The sequence below is a fragment of the Chanodichthys erythropterus genome, chromosome 14, assembly GCF_024489055.1.
Source record: "Chanodichthys erythropterus isolate Z2021 chromosome 14, ASM2448905v1, whole genome shotgun sequence".
Classification (NCBI taxonomy): domain Eukaryota; kingdom Metazoa; phylum Chordata; class Actinopteri; order Cypriniformes; family Xenocyprididae; genus Chanodichthys; species Chanodichthys erythropterus.
Window position 1 is genome coordinate 22,806,198 of NC_090234.1, and position 26,982 is coordinate 22,833,179.

Consider the following 26,982-nt stretch of genomic DNA (forward strand, 5'->3'; position numbering starts at 1 on the left):
CATTCCACCAGCAAGGAACAGTGAACAAAAACATTCTTGAGTGATTTCGTGCCTCTCTGTGGGCTGGGTCATGATATGATATTTTTGCCATATCACCCAGGTTTTAGGTTGGTTTTACTATTTTACAAGTGACTAAGCAGTGCAGCTAAACTAATTTCCCTATTTTAAAAATGTAGCCTTACAAGGTAACAAAATATAAAAGAAAAAATAATGACAGACCATTTTAGCCAAAGAAGGGGTGGACGGAGGTGCACATTACAAATGCAATATAATATACAAATTAAATAAACAGTGCTTTTTTTCATAGTAGGTGTATTTAACAGTAGCATTAAAGTAAGGAACTGAATAAAGAAATGTAAAAATAAAACGCTACATAGACTTCACTGTATAAATTATATATACACTGATTCTTATTAAAGCTACTGAAGTTATTCAGTGGAGAGGAGTAAGCGATTTTCTCTTTGTCTTTTGTTGTTTGATTAACGTTAATAACAAGCGGAAGCAGATTTATTTGGCTACTGTCACTTTAAAGGATTAGTTCACTTTCAAATGGAAATTAGCCCAAGCTTTACTCACCCTCTAGCCATCCTAGGTGTACATTGACTTTCTTCTTTCTGATGAACACAATCAGAAAAATATTAATAAATATCTTGACGCATCCGAGCTTTATAATGGCAGTGAGCGAGGATCAGCAAGTATGAGCTGAAGAAAGTGTCTCCATCCACACCCATTCATCATAAACATGCTCTACACAGCTCCGGGGGGTTAATAAAGACATAAATAAAGTGTTTGGAAAATTGGTTTCACATAGCTCAACAGCTTGTTTACGTTTAGAATTCTCATTCATAAAATATTGTCTTTGTGAAAAAAAGAAAAAAAGGATTTTAGTTTCTTTGATTGTACTTTTGTTCAGTTTGTTCAAGATAGAACATCCTTCTTGTTTGGTTGCTGTTTGACAGGCTTTAGTGTGCACGCTTCGGGTGTAAGCACTCAGAAAATTGCATGTCAGAACAGCGCACAAATAAAATGTTTAAGCAGCAAGGCTTTAAAAAAGCATGCAAATAATAAACTTTCGAGATTGTGAATAACTGCAATGTCATGAGTGTAAACTTACCTCTGCGTTAACATATGATGTGAATGTACGTCGCATTGTACAGTATGTTGGGACAGAGGTGCCAGAACTGATAGAATGCACTGTAGCACGATACTAAAATATTTCTTCATAAGCAGATTGTGGAGACAATTTAAACGTTCACGATCAAAAAACGTGATATCTTACGGGACAGGCTACATTGTATATGTGACCAATCACGGAAAGTAGGGACACAAGTCGGTTCTGGGGCATTTTGAGTTATTCACATATTCTGAAAGTGTAGTCTCCAAGCTTTCCAACGATGTGTAACACATGGAAATCTGATAATATTTGGAGAATTCGTGGCTATTTCAAGGTAGGCACTCAAAAAGGCTCAAAGGGCAGAAAATGTCCTAAAGATTTTGCAGTTCTCGCCTGTTCTTACCTGCTGGGAGTGACAATAGGCTCATTTACATCTCATTTAGATAAGCCATACCCCCTGTAAAGCTGCATGGTTGCATAGCAACGACAGACACAACGGGAAAAATTGGACTGCATACTATTAATAATAAAGGATAATGTGCATTCATTAGAACTTTTTGAACAGGATTACTTGATAACCATATAGTCCTTGTTTAGACCTCAGTTAGTGGTTAGACCTGGTTTGAGTCAAAGGATTAAAAAAATCCTTTACATTAACTTCTTCAATACTTTTGACTTATAACGCACATTTTACGGCTACGGATACTTTATACTTTATACTTTTACTACGTAGGAATTTAAACTGATACATTTACTATTACATTAGTAAATCCTTGTTATGAAGTAGTAACTGACTAAAATTATTAGCGTCACATTCAATTTGAAGAATAGTAAGGTTTACATGAGCTAAGTCATTCACACCAGTCAATTCAAGCAGTTGAAGCTTCATTCAAATTAACATGCTAACATTACCATCTAAAAGCCCATTATAGTAATGGGGGTTTTTGGCAAGTCATACGATGCTAACGATTACAATTAAAACGACAGTCCTGAGCTAGCTAATAACAATAGACACATGAGATAACGTGTAGCCTACGTGTTCTTAGAATGAACACAAAACGACAAACTTTGATGTTTATGGAAACTCACCCCATAAGAAACAGAAAAGATCTCGTTGCCTCCAAAGAAATAAGTTGTTCGGGCACACTTTCTCTTTGTCGGGGTCTTCTTTGTGGATGTAACCATCTCCGAAGTTTGCACTATGCGTCTGTTTGCCTCTAAATGTCCAATAATTCGCATGTCTGGCCACTCTTTTTCCGCAGCTAAAGAATCCAGCCGTATGTTGTACTTCAAAACATTTTCGGTGTAACGGCCACGGTTCAGCTCGTCTGCGATATTCTTTGCGACGTCCATCTTCATTAAATTTTGATATCAGCTAGAGCCGGCCAGAGCGCTGCATAAATAAGTAGCCACGCTTCCCTTGGAGGGCGGCGGCAATAACCAAAGAAACAAAAGCCGGCGTATCCGATTCCAGTATGGAAATACAAACAGACAATAACACGCCCCTACTGCGAGATAGAATCTCTGAAAAACAAGCCGATTTCAACCTCAAAATGTACGCTTTTAAATAAACCAATACTGCTATCTAAAACACGGAGATGCTTCTTCATGATCTCAACTAACAGATTCTGCAAAAAAACGAAAATCACTAATTTTGAAAAAAAAAAAAAAAAAAAGTTTCTTTCTCAGTTTGCTCAATAGTTGTGCTGCCGACTTGTGTCCCTGGTGTCCGTGACGGGTCACATATGCTTTCAAGCAGGTTAACTATTGCTTGTCATTTTAAAAAAATCAATATCTGGATTATTCAAATACCTGCTACCTTTCACGTTTACATGATAGTGGATTTCGGTTTTGATGTTATACTTCGGAAGCGTGCCAAAAATAAAACTGCGCCATATGTTTTAAACATGTATTTATTTATTTTTCATTAGGCCTATGTATCAATACAACTGGAAAAGCTTGTTCTGTATCTCAAAACCAGCGTCTGTGTGCACACAGATGGAGCACTCCTGTGCCAGACATGTTTCCCAAACATATTTCAGGCAGTGAAATATAAAGATATCACATTGAAGCATCAACAATCCGCTGAGCCAGATGGTTTGAAAATGCATGTTTGCTAAAACAAAGCCCAAAGCTCCATTAATGATCGGTGACATCACTGTCGCGGTGGGCTGCTGTCTGCTCCTGTGGCGTCTACTCTATGTGAGATAGCAGTCCGCAGCAGCAGTGCGAAGGAACGGGAATGATCGTTATAGAAACTGTTTACAGTGATGTCAGTTCTTAACGACAGCTCACTCCACCTTCAAAACATGTCATCCTACTCTCTCTTCTCTAAAATGACAGGTTGATCCTGCTGGAGGTACAGCTATTAAAGCATAGATATGGTGTTTTACAACAAACACGGTTGTTACCTATAGTGTGCAATTGTCTGTATTTTGAGTCTAGGCACTTGCAGTATCTTGGCTTCTCAAATAGAAATAGTATTTGCATGTTTATCTCAGAATGTAGCTGCACAAGCAGCAAGGTAATATTCCAAAACGCAGCAAACCATTTCTTTAACCTGCAGTATGAAATTACAGAGAACACTTCCCTGTCTGTCATGTCTGCGCCTGAGTTTCAAATATTTGCTGTCACAGAATGTTTTGTGGTAATCAACATATCCTGCAGGCTTTGCTTATCAGCGAGCCTGACATGTGTCTGTTGCACTGTCTAAGCCAATGAGAATCAAACAGAGCGCTGTGCTGCGCCTCTCATTCACAATTCCCCTCACAGTGGAAGTATAGCATCTCCGTCAGTCCACACAGATTAGACAGATGACGGGCTGTATGTTCTATGGTGACAGGGATATCCACAAATTTTAAAATTGGTTTCACGTAGCTCAAAAGCTTGTTTACGTTTAGAATTCTCATTCATAAAATATTGTCTTTGTGAAGAAAAGAAAAAAGGGATTTTAGTTTCTTTGATTGTACTTTTGTTCAGTTTGTTCAAGATAGAACGTCCTTCTTGTTTGGTTGAAGGGTGAGATGAAACACTCAGACTTTGTGAGATCAAAATATCGACATAAGCATTGTTTATTTCAACTGTCACTATTTGAAGTAAACTTAAAGGAGAGGAATAAAGGGTAAATGGAGCAGGAGAGAATTCAGGACTGCTTAACTCAGGAACATGATGAATCTTCCCTTAGCTGTGGCTATACATATAGTTTTCTGAAGCATAAGGATTTCCGATTCCAATTAACCAGTTCTTTATCGATTCCATTTACAGCTAAAACTTCTATTTTGTTTGTTTGTTGCTGTGGTGCTGTATCTTTAGCAGAAAAGCAGTTGCAGGAAACACTACATTAATGTATTTCAAGAACTGTTAACAAAATAATGTCATGAAAATGTCATTCAGCACTGGTATAATTTTTTAATGTGTTTTTCATTCTCAACTTTAGTATAACATGGAGATATGATGGAAATACATTTGTGAATGTAATAACAAAGTTTAAAATATAGCTGCAAGCAACAATTACGGGGTCAAGCCGAATAAGGGTCTGTGATCATGTGTTTAGGATAAAGCTGTTTTAATTACATCAGTTAAAGCACTTATAACATAATAACATGGTTTATAACTTCTGAGCAGTAAAAATTCAATATGGTGAACAGTATAGTAGAATATGGCAAATTTGGAAGTTAAATGACAAACAAATCTAATGATGGAAGTTAAATGACAATCCCCCGGTTTCACAGAAAAGGCTTACGCTTTTCTTACTGAAAGTAACTTGCACTGACATATCTTAAAATTTGCCAGTGCCATTGTTTTGTCTCAAGATGCACACCAGTAATGTTTTTTTGTTTGTTTGTTTTTCTAGTGAATGTTTATAAAAGTACTTAAATGCCCTAATTGAACTAAGGCCTAATCCTGGCTTAGGCTAAGCCCTGTCTGTGAAACCAGGCCTTGATGTTGAATTTTTCATGTTATAAAAACCGCTAGGGTGCGCTGACCTAAAACCTTACAGGTACTCTCAGAACATGGCCTCAATGAATCATACTCAGTGTCATAACGATGCTTTCATGCATTCGTAAAACACAGCATTTCATGACAAAATTCAAAATGGTCAACACCCAAAATCTCTCCACTCAGCATGCCTTAAGGAATCTAAGGAGACCATCCTCATGGTTTTAGGACAAGGCATTCAAAAGTTATAAGCAAAAACAGCCATTTTTCCAATCTCGGCACCGGTAGGTGGCATTGTGACGATACTGTGCATGTACACCAGTGTCATGCCTGTAATGACATATACCAAGTTTGGCGTCATAGGGTGCATTCAAATCAACATGAGCCATAGAATCAGAGGAAAAAAGAAACTGTTTCTAGGACTTGCACGTCAAAAGTTATGAGCATAAACATGAGTGAATTTTTGAACTGTTTGTGGTGCTAGAGGGTTTGAGGTAGAGACAAACTGTTTGTTAGGGTAACCTTTCAGACTGTCCTCTATCTGTGTACCAGATTTCATAACTTTTTACCATGCGGTTCTATGGGCTGCCATAGACTCGAGCGGAAGAATAATAATAAGAAAACTAACGATTTCAATAATTAGGGCCAAAACTGATTTTCTTCTTTTTCAACAAATAATCAGTGAAATTTCACTGAAGAGGCTGAACTCATAATTAGGGTTTTTAATTTTCTATTTTATTTATTTATTTCATTTGAAGTTTGTGAATTTTAGGACCTTTTTTGACAGTTTTAGGGAATGTTACATTATTTTTTAAATGGAAGAAACCGCTGCACAGTAACCGAGTTGCACACACTATTGGCCATGGCTAAATATTACATTTTAGAGCCTTTTTTTACATGAAACATATTATGTCATGGTTATGTCATATAGTGTATAACATTCACTGTTGGGATCAGGTCAGAGGTGAGATGGCCTGACAGAGGCACACGGACATTTGATGTGTTTAAAACTAGTTACTGTTCATTCTAGGATAGTTTTTGTTTTGATGATAGTAATAGTTTAACAAGCATTTCTTACAAACTAATTTTTCACCTCTAATGCCTTATAAAAAAACTATGACACCAGCTGCATGGAAAGTGCCACCTGCATGTTGATTCAAAGAACTTTGCTAATGAATGATGACTACCAACTCTGCTAGTAATTATAATAATCAGATATTTGCATAATAATGATAAATATGTACTCATTATAAAACTGTACAGAAATGTAGCAGAGAGATGCTGTGTCTGTATTTTCTGAGGGTAGGATGCATTAGCATAAGGACACTCAGTGATCCAAACCCCGGAACCTCTATGTATGTCTCCGCCCACTCTTCCAAAAGACACAACAAGATCTATATGTATGTAAATGAGCACTAATTAGCATAATGGTATACACAGGGGTCATGGTGTTGCTATATGTTTACACTCTCTCTTTTAAATCTCTCTAAATCTCTCTTTGTCTAGTCTGTCCTCCTCCTCGTCTCTCGTTCTCAACCCCTCTGTTGTCGTCTCTGAACTGGAACAGGTGGAGTATTAATTATGCATTAAAATATACAGAGGACCAACTATGATCCACTCGACTGCAGCCCTGTCGTTCGCCTCATCCTCATCTCTCTGTCCATCTTTCATTCTCTTCATCCCTGATTCTCTCTCCATTCCACTCTTGTTTGTGAATTGCAGGAGTTTATTTCCACACTGAGCACGTCTCGGGGAGTGAAAGGGGATTTTGTTTGCGCGGCACACTTCCTCTACCCCGACACTCTACTGCTGAGAAAAGACAGAATCCCTGGAAATCTAGCGAATCTGTCCATATTTTTCTCCTTTATTTTGTTCACTGCTGTTTTGTGTTTTCTCAGGTTGTGTTTGAATGGAAGGCCCAGGCACAGTTGTGACTTTTGAACACTATATTTTTTCACTCTATTTCACTGTATTTTTCACTATGTATACCATGGAAACCTGTTCAGTAATTCTTTAAATGATGGAAATAAGCGTTAGAACTGGACATATTTTTCTTATCTTTCGGAATCCATGCTGTAATTTGAATAGTAACAGGCTCATTTCTAACAATCTGGTCTATATTCCCATATCTTAAAATCACTTTCTAGGTCATATAACAGTATCTTTACCAGCCCTAAGTTGGCTTTCAAAGCTCAGATGTCCTTCTCCTATCAGTATCACGAGAGCTTTAAGTGGACCACTGCCATCAGAGCTTCCAAACCCAACATCAGGGCTCCCATATCTCCCGCGCTGTCCTCACACCTCATGGACGAACATGAGCTATATTTATAGATTGGCTTTATCGGGACTGTTGGACAGTTACCTTTAACAGGCATCATAGGGGCTCAAATTGCCCCTAGTGCTGGGTGTATCTTTAAGTGCTCTATTAGACCACCTGTATAAGAGTCTCTCTCATTGGCTTCTAAAAGCATCTTTGGTGTCTGTTTTCGGTTTATAAGTACAGCAGATAGGATATGTAGAAATGCTGCGAGATATGGAAGCTTGTTTTCACCATGGAATAAAAAAGGTAATTACGACTTTTTATCTTACAATTCTGACTTTTTTTTTCTCAGGATTGCGAGTTTATATCTCACAATTCTGACTTTTTTCTCAGAATTGCAAGATATAGAGTCAGAATTGTATGATATAAAGTCCGAATTGTTAGTTATTAGATAGAACTGCGTGATATAAACTCAGAATTGCGTGACATAAAGTTGCAATTCCGTCTTACAAAGTCAGAATTGTGAGATATAAACTTGCAGTTTTGAGAAAAAAAGGCAGAATTTCATGTTTATATCTCACAATTATATTATATAATTATATAAATATATAAATTATATAAACTCGCAATGGCGAGTTTATAATTCCCAATTTATGAGGGAAACAAGACTGAGGTTTTTTCTCAAATTGCAAGTTTATATTTCACAATTCTGACTTTATAACACGTAATCACAATTACCTTTATTTATTTATTTATTTTAATTTAGTGGCGGAAACAAGCTTCCCTAGGGAAGAGGTATATAAAATACCATTCAAAAGTATGGGGTCAGTATGTTTTTTTTTTTTTTACTTACTTTTACTTTTTTAGTCAGCAAAGATGCACAAAAGTGACAATAAAGATTTCTGTTTCAGATAAATGCTGTTCATTTCAACCTTTCTGTTGATTAAAGAATCCTGTTACACAAAATATTAATCAGCACTACTGTTTTCAGAATTGTTAATAATAATATTAACAAATGTTTCTTGAGCACCAAATCAGCATAATAAAATGATTTCTGAAGGATTATGTGACATGGGGTAATGACTGGGGTAATGATAGCTTTGCCATCACATTAATATATTTTAAAATATATTATATACTTACATTTTAAAATATATTAAAATAGAATATTTATTTTAGATTGTAATATTTATAATATTTCACAATATTAATATTTTTAAAGTATTTTGGATTAAATAAGTGCAACCTTAGTGAGTATTAGATTACAACTTCTTTCAAAAATATGAAAAAAAGTCTTACTGACCCCAAACTTTTGAAACTTGTTCTATGATATATCTTTGCAACAAAAAAAATCCCTGCTTTTAAAAAAGACATTTTTTCTTCTCTGAAGATGAACTGTTTTGATCTACAGATAAAACTATGAATTGCAGTTGTTCAACTTGTTTTAGACATGAATTATAAAAACTTTGAATTTTACAAAGTCAGAGCTGTAAGTTTGCATTGCATCCAAAGTTTTAGGGTTTATTTTTCACTCTGTAGAGGATCGACCACCTTGGGTGTAACACAAAAAAAAATTCTTACTCTAAATAGAACAGATACAAATAGGTTGAAAGTTCAAATGAACACAGACATCCCAAACAAAGAAGCAGTGAAAGTCATGCTTGTGTTAGAGGTGCAGAGCCTTAACTTTGAGAGGAGAAGATACAGTAGAAGTTGTAACAGAATGAGGCGTTGCTTTGTGTGTCCATTGATCTCTATACAGCTCAGGTTGGATGTGTTATGTTTAACAACAGGTGGAAAGAGCTCCTCATTGACACCACAACATTAGCTATAAACTGCGCTTGTAATCACAACAAGGTGTTTACCTTTATTTATGTGCTTCATTATTGAGCAAACAGCAAGAAGAAAGAGGACCCCATCCTTTCAGTTTCCTCTGCTCTCTTCTCCACTCTGGGAAGTATCGATCCACTAGCTTGAAAATAACAAATTAGTTTGAGAAAGAGGAATTAAATGGTGTTGGAAAGCGAGTGCGGGAAGCCAAATAGGCTGTGTGGAAAATCTCTGCAAAGTAATCCTTTAATTAAATTAGGAGAAGTACAACAAAGATGTTGCTGTTTTATTTTTTCCAACCTCTGCTTTCCCCCTCTCTCTCATGTCTTTTAGACAGCAGCAGGTTCCAGAGGTTGCTAGGTAACTGGGATGGGTTTAGTTCCCGGTGGCCAGGGGTGAGGGGGTTGTTGGCAGGATGTGGCAAGTGCAGTGGCTTTTTGTTGGCCGTAAGGAGGGGAAGAGGAAATGGAGGGACCACAGCAAGGTCAAAGGCTTGGCTAGTATTCGTGCTTTCATCCAAATTCAGATGCCATGACGGGATCAGAGTATCTGAGTGGAGTGGCATTTTTTACGCTTTGTGCTCCTCGCTCAGCACTGAAAGAAACCAAGTTCACACTATAACAAAATTTGCTCTTTTTTTTTTTTTCTTCTTTCTTTGTGAAGGCATGCACAATATATTGGTTAGAGAATATTAATATTGGTGCACATAATGTGTATATAATATTTTTAGTTGATGTTAACCATTTTATTTCCAAATGTAAAAGGTATGTAGTTTTACCAAACACATGTCTTTTTAAACTAAAAACAAACAAACAAACAAAAAACATATTCCTTATCTGTTTGTCCGTCGTTAATATTCCCCTTTTTTTTTTGATAGTACATTATATTTTATCTCACTTTCTGAATGGCAAAAGCCTATTTAAAGCGTCCTTGATTATGATTTCACTTTTTTAACTTTAGTTAGTGTGTAATGTTGCTGCTTGAGCATAAACAGTTAAGCAAAGTTATGATGCTCAAAGTTCAATGCAAAGGGACATATTTTCTTTTGCAGAAACGCTTTTTAAGCACTACTACAAATGGCTGACGAGCTTTTTCCCAGGTTGGTGACACCACAAACCCCAAAATTTACATAAACCCTGCCCCCGAGAACATGCAACAAAGGGGGTGAGTCCATGTTGGGCTGCTTTAGAGAAGAATAATGTTGTTGTAGTAGAGTGTTGTTACCATGCCGTCATTTTACGCCAGACTCCTTCACAAACGAGGGTCAATTCAACTCTGGATTTGCACAAAAGTTTAACATGACGGCACATGCTAGTCGATGAGTTGAATCAACTCAACAGAAACTGCATAAATTTATCTACTAACTACTCAGAAATGTCCAGATACATTCTATAATTTGTAATTTCTTCCTGAGTCCCTCCATCAGTGTCTGACTCCGGTTTGAACAATGTGAGGCTGAACACCGTTACTGACAATCATCATTTTGGCTGCATGAGATTCTCCAGCTTTGTTGTTGTTGAGCAAGCGAAACTCAAGCTGTTAAAGCTCCGCCCTCTTTTGGAAAGCGGGCTGGGTGCAGCAGCTCATTTGCATTTAAAGGGACACACACAAAAATGTTTTTGCTCACCCCCAAACAGGGGCAAATTTGACAAGCTATAATAAATGGTCTGTTTGGTATTTTGAGCTGAAACTTCACAGAAACATTCTGGGGACACCAGAGACTTATATGACATCTTGTAAAAGGGGCATTATAGGTCCCCTTTAAAGGAACAAATTTTTGCATTCTGTTGCACTGCTTTCCCATTGTGTTTTCATGTGCGCCAGACAGACGTGTTTGTCCACTGCACTCACGTCTCTCATCATTTGCAGCATCTTTTGTGGCCCTCAAGTTAAGAATAGTTACGTTTTTAAAATATAATCTCTAGACCTTTTTTATTTCCACTTCTCCTGTGTCTCCCCTTTAAAAAAAATAAATAAAAAAAAAATGGCCCCAACGCTGTTAAACAAGTAGAAAATTATTGCTAATATACAGCTGCATTATGGTCTGTTAATGTGTTGATGAAGCAGTATCAGAGTTTTATATAAAAAAGCGCTCTCGTCTCCAGTCCACACTGCACTCATACTTTGTACAGGGTGTACCGAAGCAGCACTGATTCACTTACTGCTGCATATATGCTATTTCCAGCTGGTCCGCTCTCTGTACCTTCTCATCGGAAGTCCTGTAACCCCACTTGACACAATCCACACAGCGCACATCAGTGATACCCCACGTACATGCACAGGAAGTGCTTCCTGCAATGTCCCTGCAGCTATTAGAACAGTTCATTAGCCCAGATAAATGACTGAGGCTCTGACTGGCCTTCTAGCGCCGCTGCTAAAAAGAGCTCATGTCTCTGCCCATTAGCTGGACATGGCGGACGATGACAGCAGCAGGACCGGCACTGTCACACTGCTTGGGTCCTGAGATGAAGCTCACGCTAACTGACGGCTGTCAGTGAGAGCACTTCCCGTTGTTAGCACTTCCTCAGGGCTATTTGTGCCCCCCAACACACACACACATGCAGTGTCATCATTCACAGCAGGAGGCGCTCTGTCAGAATGAATGAAACTGTGTCTGCTCTAATGACAGGCGTGGTGGCGGCACCAGTATGTCACGGCGAGGGTCTCACGGATGTGGTTGGATGGGTTTGAGTCATCCCCATGATCATTATCTGTCTAGTAGAGGGTAGAGAGAGATAGTAAAAAAGAACAAGACAGAGAAAGAGAGAAAACCCTCTGGCTTATTGTGTCCTACTGCTGCCCAGAGTGCTGCCCACTCCCAACACTTCAGCTAATGACTGTATGATGAGCCGAAAGGCCTGACGTGACTCTACGCATGAGTTTATATCACAACCACTTTACATTTCACCTTTATTGAGACACAATCATATTCCAACAGGATCATACGAGAGAGTTTTTTTTTGTTTTTTTTTTAAATTTCTTTTCAAGAAGCAAGTCCTATTTGGTCGGGACTTGTTTTATAAACAACGTTTGAGTAATTCTTATATCTCGGCATCTGTGATTTCATGTACCGATTTGGACGGGACTAAAATCTCTGTGTTTATTACAGAGGTGGGAGTGTGCGTTTTCAAGATGTAGGTGTTATAGAAGGTCATGTGCTGTGATTGCATGCATCACATATGAAGAATATGTCTTTTAATTTATTATTTATTGATATAATTTTCATTTATTATAAAACCCTATTTAAGTAAACTTCACAAGAAGTGGCTGTTGATAATAAACCCACATAACCGATATTAAAATGGGCAGTCTTTGCAGTTTCTGCAATTTGGCTCTATTTATTGATTTTATAATTTTATATTTCGTCGGACCATCCATATTGAAAGTAAAGCGTGCAGAAGTTTAGTGCGCAAACGGTAGCTCAAACATGAAGAGAAGCGTTAGTACAACATCAGCAATCACAGACGTTCGCAATCAGACGGGATTTGATTTCTCAGAGGACCGCTGTGTTTTCCCGAAAAACAGTAGGTAATTTCCTCTGGAATTTTTACAAAGGTTGTGTGAGGAAAAACACAGACTTGGCAGTTTCAGATGGGATTAAAATATCAAAGTACATTTATGAAACAGGAATTTCTCTTTGAAAAAAATAGCCCTGTCCTAATAGGGCTACAGTTTGACAAGATAGCTGACTCTGTTTAATTCAATTGTATGTAACAGATTTAATTTTACTTTCATTCTGACTGCTAAATGCCTATTAAAACTGTATTTAACAAGCAGAAAGTGATAGAAAAAAAAATCGCTCACTTCTCCACTCCACACTCATACTCTGTGTTACTTTTGATTGCACATCAATGAAAAAAAAAAAAAGTTTTTTTTTTTCCCCTACATAATGGTGTGGTGCAGGTACTCTATCCACCTCCTTGCAAAGTTTAATATGTTTGTTTGTTTTTTCATTCTAAATCAAGTTTTTTTTTTCTTCTTCACCTATATAATTGATTTCTAGAATTCCAGTTGCCCGGTTTGTTGGTTAATGTTTGTTGATTAATGTTTGTGCTTTATTCTATCTGCAGTCCATTCGTGAAGTGACCGGCTATGTGCTTGTGGCGCTAAATCAGTTTGAATATCTGCCCCTGGAGAATCTTCGCATCATCCGTGGCACCAGGCTATATGAAGACCGCTACGGCCTGGCTATCTTCCTCAACTACCGCAGAGACGGCAACTTCGGTCTCCGTCAGCTTGGCCTTAAGAACCTCACAGGTATAATATGAGCTTACAAGTCACATGACTTGTGTGTTCATTTTTCTTCATTCCCTTTCTTGCTTATCTTTTGTGCATGTTCTTGATTGAGCATAAATTTTTTATCTATGTTAAAGATGGTTTGTAGTTCTCTTTGATATCCACTTGAATACATTGATCCCTACTGAAATCGCTGGCTGAGAATGTATATCTATGGTCGAGGCCTTTGTGAAGTTGGGGAGTGCTCTCCGATCTCTCTTGCAGAAAAGAGAAGGAGAGTATTCTTGATTATGGATATACTAAATTGATTTCACACAACTTCCGTCAGAAATGACTTAGCTGGTGTTTGAGCTGGTGGATGGATGAGGACCAACGGTGGCAGTGAAATACAGCTAAATATCTGCACCTGGAATTGGATCCATAAAACTCAGTGAGAGGTGTGGTGGGGAACGCTGGAGCTTGACCAGCTTGATGATGGTGCTGCTCTCACATGAACCAAGTCTTTATTATAGTTTAGATCTGTCAGTTTTGCTGGAGTGGTAAAGGCTAATCTTCTTGAAAGTGCCAGAGAGTCTACATTGGATTGTGTTTACTTAGTACAGTAAAGTCTGCTGTAGCACATAGAGTTTGAATTTCTTTAGGCCATATTTGTAAAAAAAAAAAAATTATGAGCTGCATTTTGGTTAAAAAAAGGAGAAAACTTTAATATTTTGAAATATTTAGGCAGTTTAAAAAACTGTATATTTTAAAATGTAATTTATTCCTGTGATGGCAAAGCTTAATTTTCATCCATTACTATATATACACACATACACATGGCAGGCAAAATTCAGTCCATATAACGATACTCTTACAGTGGCATATAGCAGAAACATCAGTTAATCACCAAGCTGTGTGTGAGTCATGTATATTTGTACAAATATATACATTACTTTGATTTACACCAAGTTAACGCTTCTTCATTACACGATTGCTCATTCTTCTTAGAGGAAGAAAGCTTTACGTATGTTCCATTTAGATGAGGAATAAAGACATGAGGGTAAACGTGCTTTCCATTCATTACTCTAATTACTGGGGTTTGTGAAGGACCTCTTTTCAACAACCCTGTTCTTTGTACCACACCTATTGTGTGGTGCCTATTAAATATTCTTCAGTATTGTTCAGTTAGAGTGTGTTAGCATGTTGTTCAGTTCACTGCAAGGACATACATGCAGTATATACTCATTTAGAGGTTTTTAAATTGTTATTTTGAATCAGTAGCTAAATTTAAATGCATGTGTCACCATGGGTTTAAAAAAATATGAGGCCCTATGTAAGACAGACACCAAACACAAACCTCTGCGGAGTCTGACATTGGTAAATAAGCATTACATACAAATGACAGTGTTTAATTTGGCAGATGCATGTTTCATTATTCAGAACAGAGATGGTGAGTTTGGGGGTTTGATGTTTTTGTAAATGTCTTTGTACTTTCTGCTTCACTACCAGGGCCAGTTGGAAATGTCTCTTCTTCACAGTACCTGATCATTGCTGTTACACAACAGCTCTGCTTCCTTCTGATTGGCTGAAAGCACTAGTATAAGTGCATGGGCCTGACATTTACCATGCACTACTTTTGTCTCCTTTGTCAAATGAATAGTATGTTTCTTCTTAACTGTTCCTCCGGACACATCCATGATGGCACAGACTGTAATAGTAAAAGTAATAGTAGACCGTAAAAGACCATTATCATTTACATTTATTTATTTTTCAGACATTTTTATCAAAGGCAGTTTACAGTATACATGTTATCAATTTAAGTTATCACATGGAATCAAACCCATGACTTTGTTGAATAGCTGATACAATTTTTTTTTTTTTTTTGCTATAAATATAACATTTAGATCCATCATTATGTAGGCTATCCTACACAAATGTTTGCTAACACAACTGATTTTTATCCACTGAATTGATAATTATGATATACATTCAAACAATACTATTCTGAAATATTATTAAAATTTTAAATACCGGTTAATATAAAATAATTTGAATATATATTTTTTTATATTAACATTTATTTTCAAATATAATAATATCAAATATTTAAAATATTATAACTTCACAACAAAATGTAATTTATTCCTTTAAAGGCAAAGGGGAACAGTTGAAAACAGGTGTGCTGCTTAATAATTTTGTGGAAACTGTGATACATTTATTTATCAGGATTCTTTGATGAGAAGAAAGAATTTAAAACAGAATTTTTTGTAACAAGGTAAAAATTTTTACTTTCATTTTTGATACATTTTATGCATTCTTTGCTGAATAAATGTATTAATTTCTTAAAAAAAAAAAAAAATCTTACTGACCCCAAACTTTTGTACAATATTTTTCTGTAGCTTAAACAGTAGTGAGTGAGCATGTACTGATTAAAAAAATGTATATCTTGAATGCAATGTAAATGTAAATGTAAATGAGGCAACTACAAGCCATTTTTAGTTTGATTCCTTGACGAGGGCAAAACACTGTGTTTGTTGACTGTTTCTCTGTAGTCAATAATTTTATCACTTAAAACTCATATTTAATCAGCAAAATTATATATTTAAGCATTTTTTCCTGTGAAAAAAATGCCTTCAAATAGGCTAGCTTGAATGGAACTCTACACCCTTGCTTCATTTACTATACTTGGAACTATGAATATGCTAATTAGCTTTGATCTCAGTGGAGAAAGGCATATAGTACATCAGAACATTGTAATATACATCATACACCCGCTATATTGCTAAATCTATATGATTTTTCATATCAACAGAAAAAAATATACTGGGATAACCTGGCTTCTCCTGAGACTCCACTGCTACAGAGCGGTCATAGTTAATGATATGCTAAAGCTCACCGGCACATTGACGTGATTGGTTACAAGGTAGTTTGTAACATCAGAAACACCAGCGATTTCAAACAGCGTTTTTGAAACTGTCTTTAGACACTGCAGTTTTAAAGAGAAATACTCAGCAATGGAGTTGACTTATGAATTTGCACATGGTTTGTCTTAAAGTGTATTAGAAACATCACATAGACATATACACAACTATTGTTGTCAAAAGTATCGACTTCAGTAACAAGTCAGTAATGTGATGCTTTGAACGCTGTTGAGCGGATTGGTAAACACATCTGATATGTCTGTGATTGGCTACAATGATCAAAGCTTCAAAAAAATGTTGTAAATACACATCAATGACGCTCTTCGCCGAGTGCTTACACAGATACACACAGGAGCGTTTGAAAGCAGGCGACTATCAGTGGACCCTGTAAACAACATTAAAAACTTGAACTACACTGTGAACTTCTAGACAGTTGTGTTTTTATTTTGCATTACAATTGCTTTAGTCTATGTCTCTGCAAACGGGCCGATTACAATGTGAAATCTGGCTAGGTAGTTAACCTAGTGCACGTAAATTGTTCAGGAACACTGTCTGGCTCTTATGGAACAATGTTTCTGGTCCAGAAAATATCTTCATTCACTTGCTGTGTAGGCAAAGGAAATAGAGCAGAGAGAGACATGGTGTAGCAGACTGGGTAAATAATTCAAGCCGCGTGTATTGTTCCACTTACTCAGTCCCTATTCAGTCTACTCGACGCAGCGTACATAACCCAAATGCCACATTGCAATGCTGACATCATTTAAAGCATAACTGTGCTGCACTTCATGTTGTATTCTTGGAAGATGACAGTGTTTAGGAACGTCGAGAAGATCAGGTGCTCCCAGAGGACTGTGATCCCGTCTTAGGCAGGCTAACACGGAACAGCAGTGGAGTCAAGGAACGTTTGAAATCCCAGCCATACCCACAGGGAAGGAGCGAACACAGAAGCTCTGCTCTCTCGTTTACTCATACTCTCTCATCCATCTCTCTTTCTGCATACATTCATTCTTTTCTTGTTCACCCAATTTTCTGAGAGTCTTTGTGAAATCTGCATTGGCTGCCCCCTTAACTTTAACTGTATCTTTCTCTTGCTTTCATTGAGCGAAGGCCTAGAAGAAGATGCATGTGTCCTCCACAGCAATGAGAAAGCGACGTTGGAGTTTGTTCTTTCAAGGGATAGTTCACCCAAAAATGAAAATTGACATCATTTACTCACCTTCACGTAGTACAAAAGCAGTATGACTTTCTTTCTTCTGTGGAAAGAAAAATCTCAGTTTTTTTTTTTTTTTTCATTGCTATTACAATGAAATTCAACAGGGTCTAGTCATTCTTTGGCCCTTTCATTCTTTTTTGTGTTCCACAGAAGAAAGAAATGCATAGTCACTGACTCCTAACACTGGTCTTCTAAATGCTGAAGTCAGTCAATGCCCTGTAACCCTGAGACAGATCAAAGGTGGAACAAAGCCCAGCAACTTCTCTCTCGCTCTCTTTCGAGGACTACAGCTTGTCAGACTTACACATTATGAGCCTTTTGATCCTGTCACATTATCATGTCATTCCTCTCCTAGCAGTTCTCCAGAGATGTGTAAAGTGATCAATACCATCCATAAACGATATCTAAGAGAATAAAGGCTATTAACTGCACTGGGTCTAATCCCGAATCTGATCAAACCAGCCTGTCCGCGTTGCTACCAGAGTTGAAATCCACGGAGGTAGAAATTGCCCTGGATAAAATCAATTTGTTGCTGGTATATTCTGATATTGCTCTATTGATTTTTTTGAGAGGTGGTGTGTGGGCGACACAGTGATGTGGTGCTCGGGCTTCCCTTGCTACTGGCTTTCAAATGTCCTCCCTGCTGGGTTATTAAGTCGGAGTCAATGGAGTGAGCTATTTGAGCAATTTGTTTGAATGCAAAATGGTACAACACTACTTTCAGTTCACCTTGAAAAGCATTTGAAACATTTGATTGTTGTTGATTAAGGATTTTTGAATGAAAAAATAACCAAGTTATTACTATTTTTTTTTTTTTTTACTATTTTTTAACAACTATTTTTTTTTAGGCTTTTTATATCTCCTGTATCTTTTCAGTTGGTTTCCACAACATGATGTAATTTTCCCACTAGCAAACTCCATGGTAAGTATAATGCATTAAATGCAAGGAGTCAAAAATTTGGACACACATAACTGAATTTATTTTTATCATGATCTTCAAAACCTTTAGATATAGCTTCTGCTTGAATATTGAATAACTATTTTTTTTTTGTTCACTACATAATTCATATGCTTCATTTAGAGTTTTAATGACTGTGATATTGATTTATTAAAAATGTGCACAATAACAACAATGAAGAGTAGACGTTTTGATAGGTAGTGTAAAAGTATTCTTTATGCTTCAGTAATGCCTTATAATATATAATATATATATATATATATATATATATATATATATATATATATATATATATATATATATATATATATATATATATATATATATATATCTTATACATTGCATGTTCTCATAAATAATTGCAAGAGTTAATAATACATTATAATATTCACGGTTATATCTTTTGTGTGCATTAATCTGCATGTCAAAATGTCCTTTGTTGTATTTTTACTCTTTTAATTGTAACAATGAATAGCTCGATATAATCATGAATTCTAGTTCTGGTTACAATTATTTATGAAAAGTTATTATGGATTACACTGCGCATTGTATTATTTTATGTATACTGGCTTCATAGAAAGTGTTGCCATCTGCTACTATCAGTCCAGAAGCTGTGTCATCTTGTGGCCGTGTCCTCAAAGGCCTCAAGAGGCAGGTGATTTGTAATAATTATACCTCGTCCCACTGCTGAGGCAAAGGTTAAACTTCGCATCCCTTCTTTGACATTTCAAAGTGGCGCTCTGTTGTCATTTTCGGAAGAATTAGAATGTTTTTTTCATGCATGCAAAGATTTTTCATTATTTTTTTCAGCTGAACACAAATGCAGCTTAGACTTAGTAATTACCTCACAATAATAACAACCTCCATAAGAACAGATGAGTGTGTAATTTAACCGTTTACTTGCTTTTCTTTTTCAGCTAGTTTTGTGCTGTCTGTTTTCTTTCTCCCACTTTGCTTTTTGCCCTTGATGAGTGCTTTTGATTATTACACATCCTTTTCTTCTCTACCCTGAATTTGAATAGAAAAATATCAATGTCAAAGGTGCAGTATGTAATATTGAGAGCTAGTGGTTGAAATGGGTACTGCAGTCCAAATTCAAAACATTGGAGAGGGCCGTTTCTCCCGCCCCCTCCTCCTCAGAATCAATGCTCACACAGGTTGCCAAATTGAGGACAAGCAACAGGAATGAGTGCAAATGATAATGGAAGGCTATGAGTCTTACACTGTTGATGAGTTTTTATCTACTTTTTAATATTCCTCTGGATATAGAGCTTTTTAGGTCGGGTAGAATCTGCGATCTCTGACCCAATTTGTTTGCTGGCTTCCGTGGCTACATTACGCTGTGCTTTCCGCCAACTGGCAACCCAGGGTGTCAAAATACTATTGGTTAATTTGGCAGCGGGTGGGATCACACAGACCAAAACAAAAACAGACATTCCGACACGGAACGCACATTTCAAAGTAGAATAACTGGCTGTAGCATTTTAGTTTTTCATAGAGAACTTAGCATGTTTCCTAAATCTCTGCAAACATATTATGGTATTTTTGCATGCATACATAAATTATACAGCAGTGCATACATAAAATGCATACAGCAAATGTGTTTCATCTGTATTCGTTAATTTATTGATTCGTTTGTTAATTTTTTTTCATTGATTTTGTTTTAATATTTCTATTATAGTGGTGGCGACTACCAAGGTATTCGATTTTTATTGTACTATGAAAAGTAACTTATGACATTGTACTGTAGTAAATTCTTGTGAGGGTTAGGTGCAACTAATGCCTCGTTTCCAATGAGTGGTACGGTACGATACGGTTCGGTACGCATTTTTTTCCGTTTCCATTGTCAAAAGTTGTGAATGGTACCCTAATTCCGAACCGTACCGTACCACTTTTTTGGGACCCTTTCGTTGGGGTACCAAGCACTACAAGCGGAATGACAACACAAGAGGCGTCACACACAAATGTGGTTCAGACAACGTGTGCATTAATTATCTTCACATCATGTAGGCTATATAACAAAACAAAATATAAAACACAACCCTGCCTCTTTTCGTTTTTATTTAAAAAATATGAAACCTATTAATGTGTGGTTCAGGCAATATGTGCATATGTACTCTGATTATCTTCACTGTATGTAGCCTATAATAAAATGAAATAAGACAAAACAACCTTCTCTTTTTGTTAAACGCCAGTTTTATTATCAATAATAACCATTATAAATAAAATATGAGAAGCTATGGGCTACAATAAGAAATAAAGACAAGCAAACAATTCAGTCAAACGTACAGCGCACTACAACGGTAAAGTTAAATAAATATATAAAGTTAGAAAACTTCATTTTCCCCTCGGCCAAAACGATTTGCCCGGGAACAAATTATAAATTCATGAGACCAAAGATTGCCCGTTATACACAAGATGAATGATATCTTGTTTTTAACCATTACAGAGACATCAGAGCCAGCGGCGAATGTCAGAAGGATTAGCCGAGGTACAGCTGCTCTTGGCTGGGTACATTAGCACTGAGCACCCGGTGATCGCCTGGATCTCACAACTCCGACAACGTCAGATCAAATTTTCAAATAGGCGCTATCTTTATAAATTAACCACAGATTTGAGATTTAAACAACTACATTCTCGCCTGAAAAACTTTTAAAACTACATTTCATGACACAGTAAAATAGTTTTTAAATTACGCGGGTTTTCTCCTCCGCTTGCTGGTAGGTGCTGCGGCATGGACGTCTGAACTTTGAAATCTTGGTATTCTGAAACGCCGAATGCAAAACTCGTCTTCTTTTTGTGACAGACAGCCTCAAGCCGAGAAGCAAGAACAAGATCTGCTGTAGTATGTCCTCCATTGTTGTTTACTATATCGTTTTATTCTTCACGCGAGAATGACGTCGATCACTATTTTCTGGCTACACCACGCCTATCAAGTAAGGGTACTGTTTGCGCTGGAAACGCAAGCCTGATCAAGGTGTACCGCTCCGAACCGTAACAAACTGTACCGAACCGAACCGTACCACTCAGTGGAAACGAGGCATAAGTGTTTACTTTACTTTCCTCTTCTACTTTCCCAGCTATTTTTTTATTTGAGCTGTAATTCATAATTCAACCTTTGATTAGACTTATTATATGATATTATCATGAATTGCTGATTGCATCTGACACACTCAGAAGTGTAGTAGCACTGCTCATTATTCTTATTTTCAGCTGTGGAAAATGGGCTTCAGCGTCCTGTCCTTCATGCGTGCCATTTATTTTCCTGCCTTTTAAAACAAATTATCTTGAAAGAGAACTTTGTTTTTGTCAAGGTTTGTGTCTGTGCTGTCTCAAGGTTCGGATTTTGTACTGTACGCTAGTTTTTTATTGATTGTTCTGTTCAGTCTTTAACATTAACTTGAACAGAGGCTTTTTGTATAAGTGGACGGTGGGTTTTTGTGTAGTTTATGCCAGTTCGTTCACTTAAAACACTTTCATCTGCGCTCTTAAGCATTAGCATTGTTTAAAAGTACAATTGTGTTAATAATAATAATAATATATATATATATACACACATAAAATATAGCCTGGCTCACACTACGAGAGTTTTAGGCTGATTAATACCCAATTTTCCCCTCCCGAGAATTGGAGAAAAAATATTGTTGAGGACCTCGATCGGTTCAGATGTTCGGCGCAGATTATCTGGTAATGTGAGGCGTTCACAGATTGAATCTTGCACCTCCCAAACTGCTCTCACACAAATCGGGGCTGCTCCGATCATATCAAACATATTTGATATTTAGGCTTTTAAATCGGGAAGAATACATCAGTTCTTTAACAACATCCAATGAGAGAAGTGAATGAAATGATGATTCACGAAATCAGCTGCTGAATGGATCCGTTGGACAGCGGGGATGGCGGAACGGTGTGTGGAAGTGTTGCAACAACACAAATGTTTGAATAACGCATCTTTGAAAACATGATGTGCGGACAAAGAGAAAAGCTGGGGAGAAATCGCTATGGTTTTGAACAGTGAGTGTAGAAAGCTGCTAGCAAATGTAAACATTAAGTTACCTGTTTAGATTTCAGCGATGACCTTCTACGTATATATGTTTCCATACTCTTCCCCATGAGATCACGTGAGGTGCTCCTCTGGGCATGACCATCTTACTAATATCCTATAGTGTGTGCTGTGCCACAATTTTCTAATTTTGTAGTGCGTGCATTTTTGAGATTTGTGAGAATAAAATCTGTGAAGATTCTCCTAATGTGTGTGCTGCAACCAGATTTCACAATCGGTTAGGATTTTAAAACTCCTATAGTCTGAATCTGGCTTTAGAGTCACCATGACTTGAATGGTCACAGTGCTATTGGAAGTGTAACTGTATAAATGCCTATTTATTTCTTTACATGTCAAGAAAGTACATTTGAGGGACATTTTACAGATGCACAAGTACACATGGAGACAGGACATTTGAATACTACAATCTTTACATACTGACATCTATATAAGCGTGTTGTCACTATATCTTACATTGTATCTTGAAGCTCAAAAATGGGAATTGTGAATGTGCAGCTTAGAACTAGAAATGCACAGCTAGTGAAGGTACTGCTCTCAGCTAGTGAAGGTACTGCTCTCATGCATTTTGTGGTTTTGTCCACCGTCTACTACTTCTCTTTGCTGTTTCTTGCAGATTCAGCCTGTTGTTTCATATGTAATGTATTAGGTGTGCACTATTCAGAACTGAACCAAGAATGCCATTTGAATTCCAATTCAGTTACAGATTTAAATCAAATTTGAATTGAGGCAAGATGTTGAATTAAAATTTAAATTTGAATGTAGAGAAGTCGAATTAAAACTAATTGAAATTCATTTTGAAATTCATCAGAAAAGCAAAGTTTGTCAAGACAAACTTTGAATACTGCTTTATTTAAAAATGTTCAAAACTGACTTTTTATAGGGCTTCGGATGGGTGGATGGATGGATGGATGGATGGATGGATGGATGGATGGATGGATGGATGGATGGATGGATGGATGGATGGATGGATGGATGGATGGATGGATGGAATGAAAAAAAGAGAATGATGGATGGATTGATGGAATGAAAGATAGACAGAACAATGGATGGATGGAATGAAAAACAGACGGAACAAAAGAACGATGGATGGATGGAATTAAAGATAGACAGAACAATGGATGCATGGATGGATAGATGGATAAATGGGTGGATGGATGGATTGAAAGATAGACAGAAAAAACAACGATGGTTAGATGGATGGATGGATGGAATGAAAGATAAATAGAAAAAAGAAAGATGGATGGATGGATGGATGGATGGATGGATGGATGGATGGATGGATGCCACCTATTATAAAAATGAGCATTTAGTTTATGCAAGTCATATTGAGTAAATTATTTCTGTGGACCAGTGTAGAAGAACTTCTTGGTGTGTATCACCTGTTTCTTTGAATTACTATTCAGTAAGTTCCTCTTCCTGTCATTCCAGTTCAACTTTGTGTGGAGTGTGGGCATATTCAAAGTGCAAATCTAAAGCTAGAACTAATATTTTATATATTTCATGAAAGAAAACGTGGCATTACTATATTCAGTCACAACTGCAATTAATATGTAAGTAGTCTCTCGGCTTTGGTACTTCCCATCCATACATGAATCTACACACACATCCACGTACACACGAGAGCAGCAGTTTACTCTTCGATATACCTGCACCTGTTCAAGGAGAAAATCTCAATGATCGTGCATTAACCTCACTGAGTCCTGCTCAGCGTCTCATGAAAGCGTTCTGGAACAGCAAACCAGAGATGAAAGACAATGAACGAGAAAACAAGGAGATCAGCCTATGACTGCCTCAGACACATGTCTGTCTCTTGCTCTTTCTCTTTACCCATTTTGTTTCTTTTTCAGCTCAGAGTAGTCTGTGTAAAGGGATCCGGGAGGAGAAAAAATAAAATTACTTTTGTTGGTGCTTGCACAACACTCATTTCCATCTTTCGCGCTGAGGCTTCCAGACCCCGGGTCACTTCCAATTGTGTGTCTAATTGATTACTTCCCATGCAATTACGTTTGTGTCATACTCGATTTTTCACTGTTTGAGGCACAGGGGAGAGATCCTCCTTCTGAAGGACAACAGTTGCACTGCAGCAAATCTAGAATGTGGCTGTATTATTAATCTTTTTGCGCAGCTGTAGTGCAGTAATAAACAGTGACATAAACCACAAACGCAAGGTTACAGAGGTGGAAAGGACGGTGTCAATGACAGGACATTTTCTCCCTGGGCATTGAGGAAAAACAGCATTAAAAGCGACAGTATTATGATTCTGCTCATTTGCAACAACACAAACAAGTGCTTCTTTATTAGGCCTTGGAAAAGACGGTTGCAATTTTTGTTTTTACATTTCCTACTTACATACTCTTTGTGCTTTTCACTTATTAATTTTGCTGACTGTTTTCAAGCCCATTAATTAAAGCTTATGGGAATTATGTAAGCTGTGAGAAAAGAATGTAATGAAATATTGATGCCTAACCACAGAAGGACTTTCAAAATTTTAATCATTAGAAAGATTTGACCCTTCTGCCCTCACAAAGGAATGAAAAAGTGTGTGATTGTAATCGAAGCAGTTAAAGATATGGGATGCACAACTTTTCATTGAGCAGTAAAACCTGTTGTGTCCTCTTTTACAAAATACTACATACGCCCTCCTCATTTTTTTTTTTAATCATTATATTTTAAGAAGTTAATTTTTCCTTGGTGAGTGTGAAGAGGGAAAAAAAAGTGTGTAAAATTATTTGAAAAAATTGTGTGTGTGTTTGTGTGTATATATATATATATATATATATATATATATATATATATATATATATATATATGTATATTTAACCCTATTAAATGTGATTCTCTTTCTAACAGCAGTGGGTTTGTATATACAGAACACATGCAGAGTGTACTTTCTTTTACCATGGAGATGAAAGGAAGACAGAACTGCCGAGAAGAAACAAAAGCCCTGAGAAGTGGAGTAGAAAAATGGAAGAATCCATTTTTGAAGTTGTCTGTATTTAAAGGCTGTAATGTGAATTGGGAAGAGAGAAAAAAGAAAAACTGTAATTACACAGAGATCAAATAGAGAGCGTGGAGTTAGTGCTAATACCCACTTGCCCAACCCAATCACTGGAGAAACCAGGTCCATTAATAATGAATCTAGTGTCATCATTAAGAATCTGAATGATTAAACATATCTCCTGGCTTCAAACACCACATTTCACATTAAAAAGAAAAAAAGAAAAGGAAAAAATGAGCTCATACATGCATGAAGGAAAACTAATGATATGAAACACTTACGAAACATACCAAGTCTGCATATTTAAATGGTATTGGATTGTCTGTCATTCACAAAGTTACTACAAAAATCTCATGCTTCACAGAATAAATAAATGCATGCAGGTTTGGAACAACATAAACATTCTTCCATCATTTACTCACCCTCATTTTCAGTTGAACTATCCCTTTAAAGGTGAAGTGTGTAACTTCTGCACCATTGGTTGAACCAGAAGTTTACATGTTAGGTGCTTAAACACAGAGAACATTGTTTTGAAAGTGCCACAGAGCCCTTGAATTGCTTATTATCTCTACACATTAAGCTGAGAAAGTAAAAAGTCACAATATGTAAATTTTCGCCACTAGAGGTCACATATTCAAAACCAAGGGGTAGCTTAATGACTCCTTGATTTCGCAGAAGCGTGGGATGTGTTGTCTTCACGTCTACATCCGGTGACTCATGGATGAGATTATTTACGATACTGTAGTATGAAGCAGCACATGGCCGAGTGCTGTGAGAGCAGAAATGAGGCCGCTGGAGTGATTGCTAATGAGAGACGAGCGTGACACATGGCTCGAGAACAGTGGAGTTTTTATCATGCCACAGTCGCTGCTTCCGCTTGTTCTGGTCATGAGTATGTGGGGTTAAAGCAGCACTGTTTATCATATTAGATATGCACACTGCAGTAAGCTAGATCGATATTAGTCATGGTAAAATATGTTACACACAGTAAATAAAGAAAACAAGATTTAAACAATAAGACTTACTGTGTTGAGCTATATAACATGATTAGTTTTCTGTCGAGTAATGTATCCATCCAAACAGTTGCTCACCTGTCTAATAAAACACCTAATATACTAAAGCACCTTTGGTGTTTTCATGGTTTCTACAAAATAAAACCGGAAACTGTGGGTAACGCAAGTATGATGTAATTGATAGGCGACTCACAGACACAGCCCGTGTCCTGATTAAAATGGCTTATTTCTCTTGATTTAAACATTCTTGGAAACATTTGGGGATAATGTAAGTGCACAATACATATTGTGCCTTTAAACACTTCGAAATGCTTTCATCTGCCTATTAGAACATAGTGCTATGTTCTGTTTAATTCTTGTTAAAATGTTTAAAACAGTTCTACAGATTTCCAAGATTTTCCCCCATAATCCATGCAGTAAATATGCAAAAGATGTGCTGCTATTTAAGATGTTATTCT

At 36.9% G+C, this 26,982-nt stretch overlaps 1 protein-coding gene across 3 annotated transcripts in view; it reads left to right on the plus strand.

Moving 5' to 3' along the window:
- The window catches only part of LOC137035332 (receptor tyrosine-protein kinase erbB-4-like), a 395,576-nt gene that overhangs the window by 233,057 nt on the left and 135,537 nt on the right, over positions 1-26,982 (plus strand). For all 3 annotated transcript variants that reach the window (XR_010897054.1, XM_067408484.1, XM_067408485.1), the window contains exon 3: positions 13,214-13,400. Coding sequence is in view for 2 of the 3 variants with exons in the window: in XM_067408484.1 (XP_067264585.1) it covers positions 13,214-13,400 (187 nt within the window). In the remaining variant the exon portion in view is untranslated. The remainder of the gene's footprint in view (positions 1-13,213; positions 13,401-26,982) is intronic.